General features: G+C 41.9%; 1 protein-coding gene across 1 annotated transcript; it reads right to left on the bottom strand.

The window, feature by feature from the left end:
• Positions 1-378: 378 nt before the first annotated feature.
• Positions 379-4,329, bottom strand: LOC121464338 (sialic acid-binding Ig-like lectin 12). Its single transcript, XM_041677277.1, has 5 exons — positions 3,900-4,329; positions 3,435-3,704; positions 3,170-3,217; positions 534-829; positions 379-384 (listed from the first exon to the last, which is right to left on the bottom strand). The coding sequence occupies exons 1-5, from the start codon at positions 4,327-4,329 to the stop codon at positions 379-381; spliced, it is 1,050 nt and encodes a 349-aa protein (XP_041533211.1).
• Between the last annotated feature and the right edge of the window lie 9,531 nt (positions 4,330-13,860).

The following is a 13,860-nucleotide window of genomic DNA, read 5'->3' as shown; positions in this document are numbered from 1 at the left end:
GTACACTGCTGCCCTTGCTGTCTTCTTCCACGAGATCTCAGTCTGAGGGAAGAGTCCAGGGCCTTCTCAGAGGACACTCTGGCAGCCACCTCACTGCCTACAGTTCCCTTACTGCCCCACACCACAGACCATTTCTAGTGCTGCAGGACTGAGACATCAGGTGGTTGACTTCCTCCCTCAGGGTAGCACTCACCTGAGGACAATGAGGCACAGCCCAAGAAGCAGGACTTTAATAGTAGCCTCTACCACAGCCACCAGAACCACTTCTGCCATCAGCCCTGATTTCCCTGCAGAAATGTGGTCAGTGCTAGCATCACGGGCTAACCACCACCCAAAGACCTTTCTCTCTCAGTAGGATCAGGTCCTCTAAAGACCCCCTCATCTCTGAACATAAGACCATATGATCCCAGGAGTACCCCACCTTACACCCTGACTATCCAGACTCTGAACCTCAAGCACAAGGGTGTGCATTGATGGGAAGAAGAGCAGGGCCCACTCTCTTTCCTTGCTGTTGAGTGGCTAAGGACCCTGACCCTCCTGAAGGCAGGGGTCACATTAGCAGTCCCTTGACACTCACGCTTTAAAAACAGAGACGTGTGCTGATATCCGAGAACGTTCTGTGCGGTGCAGGTGAATTTCCCTTCATATCTCAGGTGCTCTGGGGACAGTTCTAACAACCCAGGAGTCGAGGGCTGTATGGGACTCAGAATGATGTTTTCATGGACCCAGTTCAGCCTGGCAGGAGGGTTACTGTCAACAGTACAGGCTATATGAAGGGTCTGTCCTTCCAGCAAAGTCAGTGTGGAGCCGTTCCTCAGGGCTGTGGGTGCTGGAGAGGAAGAGACATGGAGTCATTAGTGTCAGAGAAGTCAAGAGGAGAAAGAAGGTCACTGAAGGAGATAGGATACCTGTCCGTGTGGATTCAGTGAAACAGGTACAGATGCAGGCAGACCCTCTGATGAGTCCCACCCCACTCTCTTTCTCTCCCCACCCCCGCTCTGTGTGTGTGTGTGTGTGTGTGTGTGTGTGTGTGTGTGAGAGAGAGAGAGAGAGAGAGAGAGAGAGAGAGAGAGAGAGAGAGAGATCTTTTTATTGTTTGGATAACTTGTGTGGAAGGGGCCTTCTGACGGTTTTTGAGTTTCCCAGATCTTATAAGTTCCAGTAGCTTCATGAGTCTTGAGCCTCCCTTCTCCCTCCACGAGGGAGTGTTCTGGTCTGGAAGAAATCACATCCTAGGCGCTGTGCATGTTGTGGTCCAGGAGTGCTTGCTGGAGGAAGGATATCTGTCTAGCTCTGCACAAAGGCATGAGTGAGGGTCAAGCTTGAAGCCAGAACATGGTGAAGGCGGAGGAGGACAGAGAATGCAAAGCTGCACAAGGCGGAAAACATCAGAAAACACCGGAACGACTGGGGTTTAATGGAGAATGTGGACAAGGTCAGTCTTCAGAAGGTCAGACATGAAGTGGTGTGTGTGTGTGTGTGTGTGTTTCAATAAACTCACACGTGGAAATCATAACATGTGTCTGGGTAGGCCAATATGACTATAGAAAATTCCTTCTGATTTCTACAAAATACTGCGTTTCATGAAAAGGGATGAGGATAGTGTGAAATACATTTTCATTTCAAAAGGAATTAATGATTCCTTTTGGCCAAGATTAAATAATTTGAATAATTAAATAATAAAAGTGAATGACTCTGGAAATCTACATATAGAATATTTGTAGTAGTTCCAGGAATCTAACACAGTGGTAGTGCAGACAGACCTGGAATCCCAGCTCTAAGCATCACCGCTCGGTGCTGGGCTGGGCTACATCACTGGTCTATAGAAAAACTTATCCTGACTCTGCCATTAAGGTCTGAATTCACACAGGAAAAATGCTTATCGAATAACATGGAGGCTCTGGGGACATCATGGAAGAAGGGGAGGAAAGATGTAAGAGCAGGAGGGTGGAGAGGAGTGCTGCGAATCCAATGTCTCATGGATATAACACGGATGTTTCACGCATGAACTGTGGCAACCTGAGCAAGACCTGCACTAGACTGAGCCCACAAACCTTCCGTTATGGGAGGCGAGGGTTTCAGAAGGGCTACCCATCTCTGGGAAGTTAATGTTGCTGACAGTGGGGAAAACTGGAAAAGAAATTGTAGTTCTCACTAGGGTAGCCACTGATAAGTTACCCTTGCTCAAATAATTAACCTCACCCCACGCTCATGCTGATAATGGGCCACACAGAAAAGACATGAAAGCAGGAGGGGGCTTGATAAGAAGGGTTCCATTTGGGAGGGAGAAAAGGATAAGAGAGGATAATGATGAGTAATACCAAAGCTTGTGTGTGCGTGTGTGTGTGTGTGTATAAAATGTGTGCGTGGAAGAACAAATAAAAACCACATAGACATTGCCATTGTTTCTCTATTGGTAAAGTTCAAATGATCGCAACCCACCCACAGGAGGTGAGACTGTAGAAAACACATGCTCTCACCCCGCAGTGCTGGAAACACAATCTTGATGGAAAATATCCTACCACTTCTCTCAAAATTTGAATTGATTCCACTGACTAACACACACTTGTGAACATAGACTTATGTGCATTTCTGTTGAGGTAACGAAATTAGTACCATGGCTGCCTATTAATACAGGAAGAGTTCATCCATATAAGGTGGACCAAAGCCTTGAAGAACAAAAGCTATGTGAGCTCTTAGCATTTAGTTCCTTCTCAGACTTTCAGGTGGGTAAATTAGGCTCAACTCAGCCTATGTGGACACTGATCACACCTTGAAGGGGGACTGAGATGCTAGGGAGAGATCGCCATGCATTCCGAATATTTACCCATATGCAAGTGTCTCTGTCCACAGTCACTCAAATCAAAACTCTAGGGGAAGAAAGAGCAGAAGGGGGAGGCTGATCCAGAAGCCGGGTGAGAAGGAACTATTATGTCTGTTTGGCTATGTTAATATTGCCCTGTGCTGTTGTGCTCAAGTTAGTGTACAGCTCTCCTAGGGAGTGAGGGGGATTTGGGGACAGATGCTCAAGTGGCCAATATAGATTCATTGGGGGGAAGACACTGTCTCCCCATAAGAGATCACTGTATCCAGAGTGAATCTAGTAGGGACAGAATTTGCCCTTTGATGAACAGGCCCTGCATCCCCCATCTAAAATATTTTTACTTACCTGAACCAACTCCTTTGTAGACTATCAGGGTTAGATTCCTTGGAGCATCTGAGAAAGGATGACACCATAGACCCATTAGTGGAAAGGTTAGACGGACACCCTTCCTCTGGCCTCAGGAGCTGCCTGGGTACGATGGTGGGGTCCACCTGGTTCCCTCAGGTCCCGCATCCATATTCAATAACTTGGTGTAAAGACCTTAATCTCATCCCCACTATCCTTTTGAGATTCTTCCCATCAAAGACACAGTGTCCCAGCCCAGCCTCACATGACACGTTGAGACGGATGGTCGTTCTTGTGGTCACACCAGCTCCAGGCAGGGTCACCTGACAAGTGAGGTTGGTGCCAAGGTCCTGGGGCTGAGGGGTGACAGTCAGAACTGAGGAACCAGTGGTGTTGGTGCTCAAGAGTGACACAGAGGAACCGGTCCAGGAGAAGGCGGGGGACCCACAGGCCCAAGGCGCAGAGCAGGTCAGTTGGCTGGGACGGCCAGCCTCCAGGGTCTCCGGGATAAAGATGTCAGGGGTGTTAGTGAGGTCTGGTGAGGAGAGGGGAGAAATGGAGGATCAGAATGGGGTGAGGTGCAGCTTCAGGGGAAGCCCCTGCTCTGATCCAGCTTCTCCCCTGAACCCCGATGCTCAGACCCACTGCTCCCAGGAGGGAGTCCTACCCCAGGCCTGCCCTGTGGCGCCCATGGCTTTCCCTGGTGGCTTCTCTGCAAGCCCCGCCTGACCTGTCACTTGCAGAGTCATCATGTTCTGCTTATAATTAAACCTCGCTTTTCCTCTCTCCAGGCGAAAGAAGTATGACCTCGCGTCGTCCTTGCTGGTCTCTCTGATGTACAGGGAACAGCTGTTCTTCCGTGGTTCTCCGAACAGGAAGAATCGGTCCTGGGTCGTATTCAGTGCTGGCCGCCCTGGGTTATTTGTGGCCACTGGAGGATCCTGATCTGTACTGGCTCCCTCCAGAAACCAGTATCCATGAACTGGGTCTGAGTCAGTCCATTCCTCTTTGCGGTAGGTGAACTTACAGGGTACCTGGATACACAGGCCCTCTTGCACCACCACGGTCTTTTCCACATCCAGGCTGTAACCCTTTGGGGCCTTAGGCCCACCCTCTACCTCCTTCATCCCCCAGAGCAGCAGCAGCAACAGCAGCAGCATGTCAAGCTGAAGCTGCAGGGCCACCACAAGTCTGACTCTCTGGGCTCTTCTCTGAGGAACTAAGAGATGCAAGACCTGGAGGAAGCCCCACCCGAAGCAGGGGTGAGGCCAGGACAGTGGCTGCTTTGAGAGGAGGAGCTTCAGACCCAGGCACTGCCTGGGCCACCCACCACCCAAGGCCACTTCAGGAACCCTAAGAACAACATGCTCCAAAATTATTCTCCCACCCTTCCTCCCGCACCCCTCATCATCCTTTCCAGTGGGTGATATTTTCTGCTCGGTGAAAATGGGTCCCCTTTGACCACACCCCAGAGCTTTCCTTGAGACTGTGAATATCGGAGGGAATTGGAAGCTGACAAACAGTGGGGTGGAGTGTGTGCAGTATTTTGAGTGTTCAGTGGAGGAAGTCCAAGACTCTGGGGACATGATGCTGGGCAGTACTGGAACAGGAGCGTACAGCTCTGGTGTTGTATTCTCAGAGACCTGGAGTGGAGACCCCCAGATCTCACATTAAATATCAAAGCTGGACTTGGGGGCATGCACCTGTCATCCTAGTTTTATGGTCAAAGTGAGGGACTCTGGGTTCAATGAGAGACTCTCTATAAAAAGCAGATGGTGGGAAGTCAAAGAGGAAGATACCTGAAGTCTCCCTCTGGCCTCCACATGCACAGGTCAGCAAACCCCACATGCAGGCCTCCACACATATATGTGAAAGCAAAGCAAGTATGGGTGCTACACACGTGGACATATACACAGGCATCTACACAATTACATACGTGCATATCCTTTCATATCATTCAGCCATCTCTCAATGGGTTGACTATGTGAAGTATTATATTCCCACAGTAAATTTGTCAACAAAACGATTTCCCTCCAATGATTACACACATAACCCGGTAACAACTTGTCTTACTCAGACTGAACATCCTTAATCCAGAAGTTTAAAATCTAAAATGCTTTAAAGTCTGGATCTTGTTGAGCAGATTCAGATTTTGGATTTCAAAATCAAATGTGCACCACACACACCTAGCTTATTTTCTTTAATTCTCTGGCTTATGGATGCTCTGCCTACACGTATGTCTGTGAAACATTTGTGTGCCTGGTGCCCCAGATGTCAGAAGAGGACATCAGAACTTCCTGTTACTGGACCTGTGTACGGTTGTATACCACAACTCTTTGGGTGCTAGGAACCAATCCTGGCACCTCAGCAAAAGCTCTTAACCTCTGAACTATCTTTCCAACCCCTAAAGATTTATTATTTTATTTATATGCATGTGTGTATGTGTGTCGTTGAATGTTATGTGTGTTGGTGGTGCCCTTGCAGGACAGAAGAGGATATCAGACCCCCACTAGAGCTGGAGTTATAGGCAGCTGTGAGCCACTCAATGTGGGTGCTGGGAATGGAACTCAGGTCCTAAAAACAGCGAGCACTCTTAACTGTAGAGCCATCTCTCCAGCCTTGACCCTGTGATGTCTGGATGTTATCATCACCATCCAAGTCCAAAACAAACGACGTAGGCTGGGTCTCACTGTGAAAAAAAAAATGGGTTTTTAAATTGTGATTGAAGGGCCAGGCATACATGCCTTTAATCCCAAAATTTAGCAGACAGAAGAAGACATGTCTCTGTGAGTTCAAGGTCAGTCTGATCTACATAGTGAGTTCCAGGACAGCCAGGGTTATGTATAGAAACCCTGTCCCCCAAAATATATATGTATCAGTCCACCAGAAGTACAAAGACAGAGTCCTATGTTAAATAACATAAGGTCCAGTTACACCAGCATCATTTGATGAAGATGCTTTCTTTTTTCTACTGTATAATTTTAGCTTCTCTGCCAAAAAAAATCATGTGTTCATATGTGTGTGAATTAATATTCAGATCTTTGATTCGATTCTATTGGTCCACCTGTCTGTTTTTAAGCCAATTCCAAGCTGTTTCATTACTGTAGCTCTATAATAGAGCTTGATGTCAGGGATGGTGATGCCTCTGAACGCTCCTTTATTGTACAGGATTATTTGACTATTCTGGGTTTTCTGTTTTTCCATATAAAGTTGATTATTGTTCTTTAGATTTCTGTGAAGAATTGTGTTGGGATTTTGATGGTGATTGTATTGAATCTGTAGATTGGTTTTGTTAGGATTGCTATTTTAATTATGTTGAGCCTACCTATCCAAGAGCATGGGAGATCTTTCTATTTCCTGATATTTTCTTCAGTTTCTTCCTTCAAAGACTTAAAGTTCTTGTTGTACAGATCTTTCATTTCTTTGGTTAGTGTTACCCCGAGATAGTTTTTGTTATATGTGGTTATTATAAAGGGTAATGTTTCTCTGATTTCTTTCTAAGCCTTTTCTTTTGTATAAAGGAGGGCTACTGATTTTTTTCAGTTGATCTTGCATCCTGCCACATTACTGAAGGTGTTTATCAGCTGCAGGAGTTTCCTGGTAGAATTTTTGGGGTCACTTATGTATACTATCATATCATCTGCAAATAAGAAAAGTTTGAGTTCTTCCTTTCCAATTTGTATCCCCTTGACCTCCTTTTGTTGTCTTATTGCTCTACCCAGAACTTCAAGAACTATGTTAAATAGATATGGAGAGAGTGGACAGCTTTGCTTTGTTTCTGATTTTAGTGGAATCGCTTTGAGTTTTTCTCCATTTAATTTGATGGTGACTGTTGGCTTGGCATATATTGTTTTTTATTATGTTTAGATATGTTCCTTGTGTCCCTGATCTTTCAAAGACCTTTATCATGAAGGGATGTTGGATTCTGCTGGAGGGTTTTTCAGCATCTAATGAGATGATTATATGTTTTTGTTTCAGTTTATTTATTTGGTGGATTACATTGACATATTTTTGTATGTTGAATATCACAGCATCTCTGGGATAAAGCCAACTTGATCATGGTTGATAATTTCTTTGATGTGCTCTTGGATTTGGTTTGCCAGTATTTTATTGAGCATTTGTGATTCAGTATTCATGAGGGAGACTGGTCTGTAATTCACTTTCTTAGTTGGGTCTTTGTGTGGTTTGGGTAACAGGGCAACTGTGGCCTCGTAGGAAGAGTTTGACAATGTTTGACTCTGTTTCTACTGTGTGGAACAATTTGAGAAGTATAGGTATTAGCTTTTATTTGAAGTTCTGGTAGAATTCTTCACTGAAACCATCCCGCTCTAGACTTTATTTGGTTGGGAGACTTTTGATGACTTCTTCTATTTTCTATTATAGGTCTATTTAAATGGTTCATCTGGACTTGATTTAATTTGGCATGTGGTACCTACCCAGAAAATTGTTCATTTCTTTTAGATTTTCCAATTTTGTGGATGTCAAAATGTAGAAGAATGCAAATAAATCCATAACTATCACCATGCACAAAACTCAAGTCAAATGGATCAAAGATCTCAACATAAATCCAGCCACACTGAATCTCATAGAAGAGGAAGTGGGAAGTGGGAAGTAGCTTTTGAATGCACTGACACAGAAGACCATATCCTAAATATAACTCCAGTAGCACAGACACTGAGAGCAACAATAAATAAATGGGACCCCCTGAAACTGAGAAGCTTCTGTAAGGTGAAGCACACAGTCAATAAGAAAAAGGGGCAACCTACAAAATGGGAAAAGATCTTCAGCAGTCCAATATTGGACAGAGGACTGATCTCCAAAATATATAAAGAAATCAAGAAACTAGACATCAAAATACCCAGAACAAGGAAAAGAGTCTCAGCTCAAAAGCACAGAAAATATTTTAACAAAAAAAGAAGAAAAGTTTCCTCACCTAAAGAAGGACATGTCCAAAAAGGTACAAGAAGCTTACAGATTCAAAATATATTGCACTAGAAAAGAAAATCACCTCACCACATAATAACCAAAACACTAAACTCACAGAACAAAGAGAATATTAAAAGCTTCAAAAGAAAAAGACCAAGAAACATATGAAGGCAAACCTATTAGAATTACATTTGAGGGACTGGAGAGATGGCTCAGCGGTTAAGAGCCCTGACTGCTCTTCCAGAGGTCCTGAGTTCAATTCTAGCAACCACATGGTGGCTCACAGCCATCTATAATGAGATCTGGCGCCCCCTTCTGGCACGCAGGCACACATCGAAGGAATGTTGTACACATAATAAAAAAATAAATAAATAAATTTATTTTTTAAAAAAAGAATTACATTTGACTTCTCAATGGAGACTCTAAAAGTCAGAAGGGTCTGGACAATGTGCTACAGACTCTAAGAGACCACAGATGAGATCCTATCTCAGACTACTACACCCGGCAAAAACACTCTCTCACCATGGATAGAGAAAACAAGAAATTTCATAATAAAGTCAAATTTAAACACTAGCTATCCATAAATTCAACCCTACAGAAGGAACTAGAAAGAAAACTCCAACATAAGGAGTTTTAATTACACCCACAAGAACACAAGCAATAAATAATCTCACACCAGCATAATCCAAAAAAGGAAAACACACACACAAAACCACCAACAATTGCTGCAACCAATTAACAGAAATTAACAATCATTGATATCTCTCAATACCAATGGGCTTAAATCCCCAACTTAAAAAAAAAAACACGAATTTGTATGTAAAAACAAGATCTGTCCTTCTGATGCATATAAGACACACTCAGCATCAAATATAGACATTAATTCAGAGTAAAAGGTTGGAAAATAGTTTTCTAAACAAATGGCCCCAAGAGGTAATCTGGCATAGTTATTCTTACATATACCAAAACAGACTTCAAACAAAACTTAATCAGAAAGATGGGGAAGGACACTTTGTACTCATCAAAGAAAAAAAAAAACCCATTAAGTTGACATTTCAATTCTCAACGTCTGTGCCCAAATGCAAGAATTTGTGAAAAAAGCATTACTAAAGCTTAAATCCACATTGACCCTAACACATTGATAGCAGGAGACTTCAATACCCCATTCTCATCAGTGGACAGGTCACCATACATAAACTAAACAGAAAAATAAATGAAATTAACAGATGCTATGAACCAAATGTACCTACCAGATATCTACAGAACATTTCAGTCAGACACAATGCATGTATCTTCCTCTTAGCACCGCCCCCCACGCATTCTTCAAAATTGACTATGTTCTTAGTCACAAAGCAAGTCTTTACAAAAACAATAATTTTTTTTAATAACCCACCTGCATCCTATCAGACAACCGCAGATTAAAGCTGGATTTCAACAATGACAGAAGCAAAAGAAAACCTACAAACTCATGGAAATTGAACAACTCTAAACTGAATGGCTACTGGTCATGGCAGAAATAAAGAAGGAAATTAAAGACTTCATAGAATTCGGTGAAGATTAACGTACAACATACGCAAACCTACAGGACAGGATGAAAACTGTGCCAAGCGGAAAACTCATAGCACTATGGGCTTTCATACAAAAGTTGGAGAGGTTTCACACTAGCAACTTAACAGCACACCAGAAAACTCTAGAATAAAAAGAAGAAAACATGCCCGAAGAAGAGCAGATGGCAGGAAATAATCAAACTGGGGATGAAACCAATAAAATAAAAACAAAGAGAATAATACAAAGAATCAATGAATAAAAGAGTTATATCTTTGAGAAAATCAATATAGAGACAAACCCTTACCCAAACTAACTAAAACACAGAAAGAGAATATCCAAATTAACAAAATCAGAAATAAAAAAAGGGAATAACATCAGACACCAAGAAAATACAAAGAATCATTAGGTCATACGTCAAAAACCTGTACTGCACAAAACTGAAAATTCCAAAAGAAATGTACAAATTTCTTGATATGTACCACTTGCCAAAATTAAATCACAATCAGATAATCAATTCAAATACATCTAAAAACCCCCCACATGGAAATAGAAACAGTCATTAAAAATATCCCAACCCCCCCAAAAAAGCCCAGGGCAAGATGGTTTTAGTGCAGAATTCTACCAGACTTTCAAAGAAGAGCTAATAGCAATACTTCTTAAATTATTGCATTAAATAAGAATAGAGGGAACATTGTCAAATTCATTTTATGAGCCCACAGTCATCCTGATACCCAAATCATATAAAGATTCAGCGAAGAAAGAGAATTACAGAATAATATCCCTCATGAACATTGATGAAAAGTAGTAAATAAAACACTCAAAAACTGAATCAAAGAACACAGCAAAAGATTGTCCATCATGATCAAGTAGGCTTCATTCTAGAGATGGTTCAACATACAAAAATCTGATAATATAATCCAATATATAAACAAACTGAAAGAAAAAAATACCAAGATTATCTCATTTGAGCTGAAAAAGGCTTCAACAAAATCCAACATCCCTTCATGATAAAGGTCTTGGAGATGTTATGGATATGAAGAACATATCTAAACATAATAAAGGCAATTTGCAGCAAACCTACAGCCAACATCAAATTAAATGGAAAGAAACTCAAAGCAATTCCACTAAAATTAGGAACAAGATAAGGCTGTCTATGATTTTCATACTTCTTTAATAAAATATTCTAAGTTCTAGTTAGAGCAATAAGACAACAAAAGGAGATCAAGAGGATACAAATTGGAAAAAAAGCCAAACTTTCACTATTTGTAGAAGATATGTTACTATACTTCAGTAACCACAAAAATTCTGCCAGGGAACTCCTACAGCTGATAAACACCTTCAGTAATGTGGTGGGATACAAGATTTACACACACACACACAAAAAAAAAAAATCAGTAGCCTTACTATATACAAATGATAAAGGGACCAAGAAGAAATCAGAGAGGCATAACCCTTTACAATAACCACAAATAATACAAACTATATCGGGGTAACACTAAAGAAGTAAAAGACATGAACAACAAGAACTTTAAGCCTATGAAGAACAAAATTGAAGAAGATATCAGACAATAAAAATGGAAAGATCTTCTATGGTCTTCGATAAGTATATTTGTATTTTATTTATATTTTAATAAATAAAGCTTGCCTGAAGATCGGAAGGTAAAACTAAGCCACTAGATACTAGGCAGTGGTGTCACACAACTTTAATCCCAAGATTCGGGAAACAGGGGCAAATGGATCTCTGTGAGTTCAAGGTCACCCAGAGTTACACAAGATCAATGCAGAAACAAACCCAGGTAGTGATGGTTCACACCTTTAATCCCAGCACTAAAGGGCAATATAAAACAGGAGGAGGCTCCGGGATCAGTCTGCAGTCACCCAGCTGTGATAGAGAAAGTCTTTCTAGTGGCTTGGCAGTTTTGCTTTTCTAATCTTCAACTTGAACACCAATATCTGTCTCTGGGTTTTTATTATTTATACTACAGATAGCTAGGATAAACATGATAAAAATGGCAATCTTACCAAAAGCAGTCTACAAATTCAATGCAATCCCCATCAAAATCCCAACACAATTCTTCACGGAGCTTGAAAGAACAATACTCCACTTTATATGGAAAAACAAAAAGGCCAGGATAGCTAAAACAATCCTGTACAATAAAGGAACATCCAAAGGCATCATCATCCCTGACTTCAAGCTATACTAAAGAGCCAAAGTCTTAAAAATAGCTTAGTATTGTCATATGGACAATTTGGACACATGAACAAATAGAATCAAATTGAAGACACATGAACCAATGGAACTGAATTGAAGACCTTGATATTAACCCACACAACTATGAATGCCTGATTTTGACAAAGAAGCCTAAACAGTGAAATGGTGGGGGGGGAGTATCTGCAACAAATAGTACAGGCATAACTGGTTGCCAACATATAGAAGATTGTAAATAGATCCATATCTATCCCCTTACACAAAACTCAAGCCCAAGTGGATCAAAGACCTCAACATAAATTCAGCCACACTGAATGTAAAGGAAGAGAAAGCGGGAGGTAGCCTTGAACACATTGGCACAGGAGACCATTTTCTAAATAAAACACCAGCAGCACAGACACTGAAAGCAACAATAAATAAATGGGAATTCTTGAAACTGAAAAGCTTCTGTAAAGCAAAGAACATGGTAAATAAAACAAAAGGACAGCCTAGAGAATGGGAAAAAATTTCCACCAACCTCACATCAGACAAGGTGCTGATTTCCAAAATATATAAAGAACTCAAGAAACTAGACATCACAATACCAAATAATCCAATTTAAAAAATGGGATACAGGGAAGTGAACCAGCTACCTGGGCTGGAGTGGGCCTGAGAAAGCAAGTTCCATAGAATCTGGAGCCGATCCAGTCCTGTGACATTAGTGGATCGGGACTGAACCAGAAACCTGGTCCAGAACAGACCCGAGACAACGAACTCCACTGGAACAGGTACAGGGGGATAACGGCTGAGAGAGTGAGCCAGAGCCAGAGACCACTGGGGGCCCACACATGAATCTGGGACCTTCAAGGGAGTACACCTAAGCCAGGACCCATGTGGGTCTGGGCATGAGTCTAGGACATCCAAGAAACTAGGTCTAAGCTAGGACCTCTGCTGGTCTAGGTGTGAATCTGGGACCACCAAGGGAGTAGGCAGGAACCAGAGATCTCTGTGGGTCCAGGCCTTACTGAGAAAAGTTGCCAAGTCATGTTGCTAAACATAGATAAGAATTATGAGTTAAGTTAAATTGCCAAAGCTAGTTAATAATAATCCTGAGCTGGTAAGCCAAACAGTTTATAAATAATATAAGCCTCTATGTGTTTCTTTGGGACTGAACTGTCCAGACAGGACAGAAACTTCTGTCTATACATGGTGCCCGAACATTTGGCAAGAATTTCCACATAAAGCTGGAGAAACCTTTTAAAAAAAAAAAAAATTCTAGGCAGACAAGAACAGAGTCTGTCTTTACTCCAGTAGGCTGTTAGCTGGCAGCGAGCAGAGGCACAGCTCCTTTAAGAGAGGCTTCCTCACTCAGCATTAGCAACAAAAACCTCACAGCTCTTTTAAGAGTCCTGCCACACAACATTTAAATGTTGTTTATGAGCAGCCAGCAGTATGTTTCTTGGGGTTGGCATGGACCTGGAAACTCCACAGAGTTGGGGCCAAAACAAAAAACAAAAAAACAGAAAAACACCATGGTTCCCAGCAGTACCTCCACTATGAAGCTAGACTCTCAGGAAGCCCAGGAGTGGAGCGGATGCAGTTGCCAACACCTCAGCTTTAATCTTAGTCACTCTACTTAGATTAAAGACTCATGTGCTCAGAAGAAGATAGAGAGATACAGTAAAGACAGATTCAGATGAAAAACCCTCTAATTGATTTACAGTGTGTTAAAAATATACATAGGCTTGGAAGAAAAAAGAAAAATGATAGATAAAGTCCTTAAAAAAGAAATGTAGTCGGGTATGGTGATGCACACCTTTAGTCCCAGCACTTGGGAAGCAGAGGCAGGCCGTTATCTGTGAGTTAAAGGCTGAGCTGGTCTACAGAGTGAGTTTCAGGACAGCCAAAGGTACACAGAGATTCCCTGTCTCAAAAAACCAACATTTAAAAAGAAAATAGAGGTTTTTTTAAAGCCATGTGGAAAATACACAGAGAATCTGGATACTGTATGTTATTGTGTTGTCTTTCA

The sequence above is a fragment of the Microtus oregoni genome, unplaced genomic scaffold (genome assembly GCF_018167655.1).
Source record: "Microtus oregoni isolate MIOR12 unplaced genomic scaffold, Mior012 000000F_ref0000247, whole genome shotgun sequence".
Taxonomy (NCBI): Eukaryota; Metazoa; Chordata; class Mammalia; order Rodentia; family Cricetidae; genus Microtus; species Microtus oregoni.
This window is presented reverse-complemented; position numbering and strand designations above follow the sequence as displayed.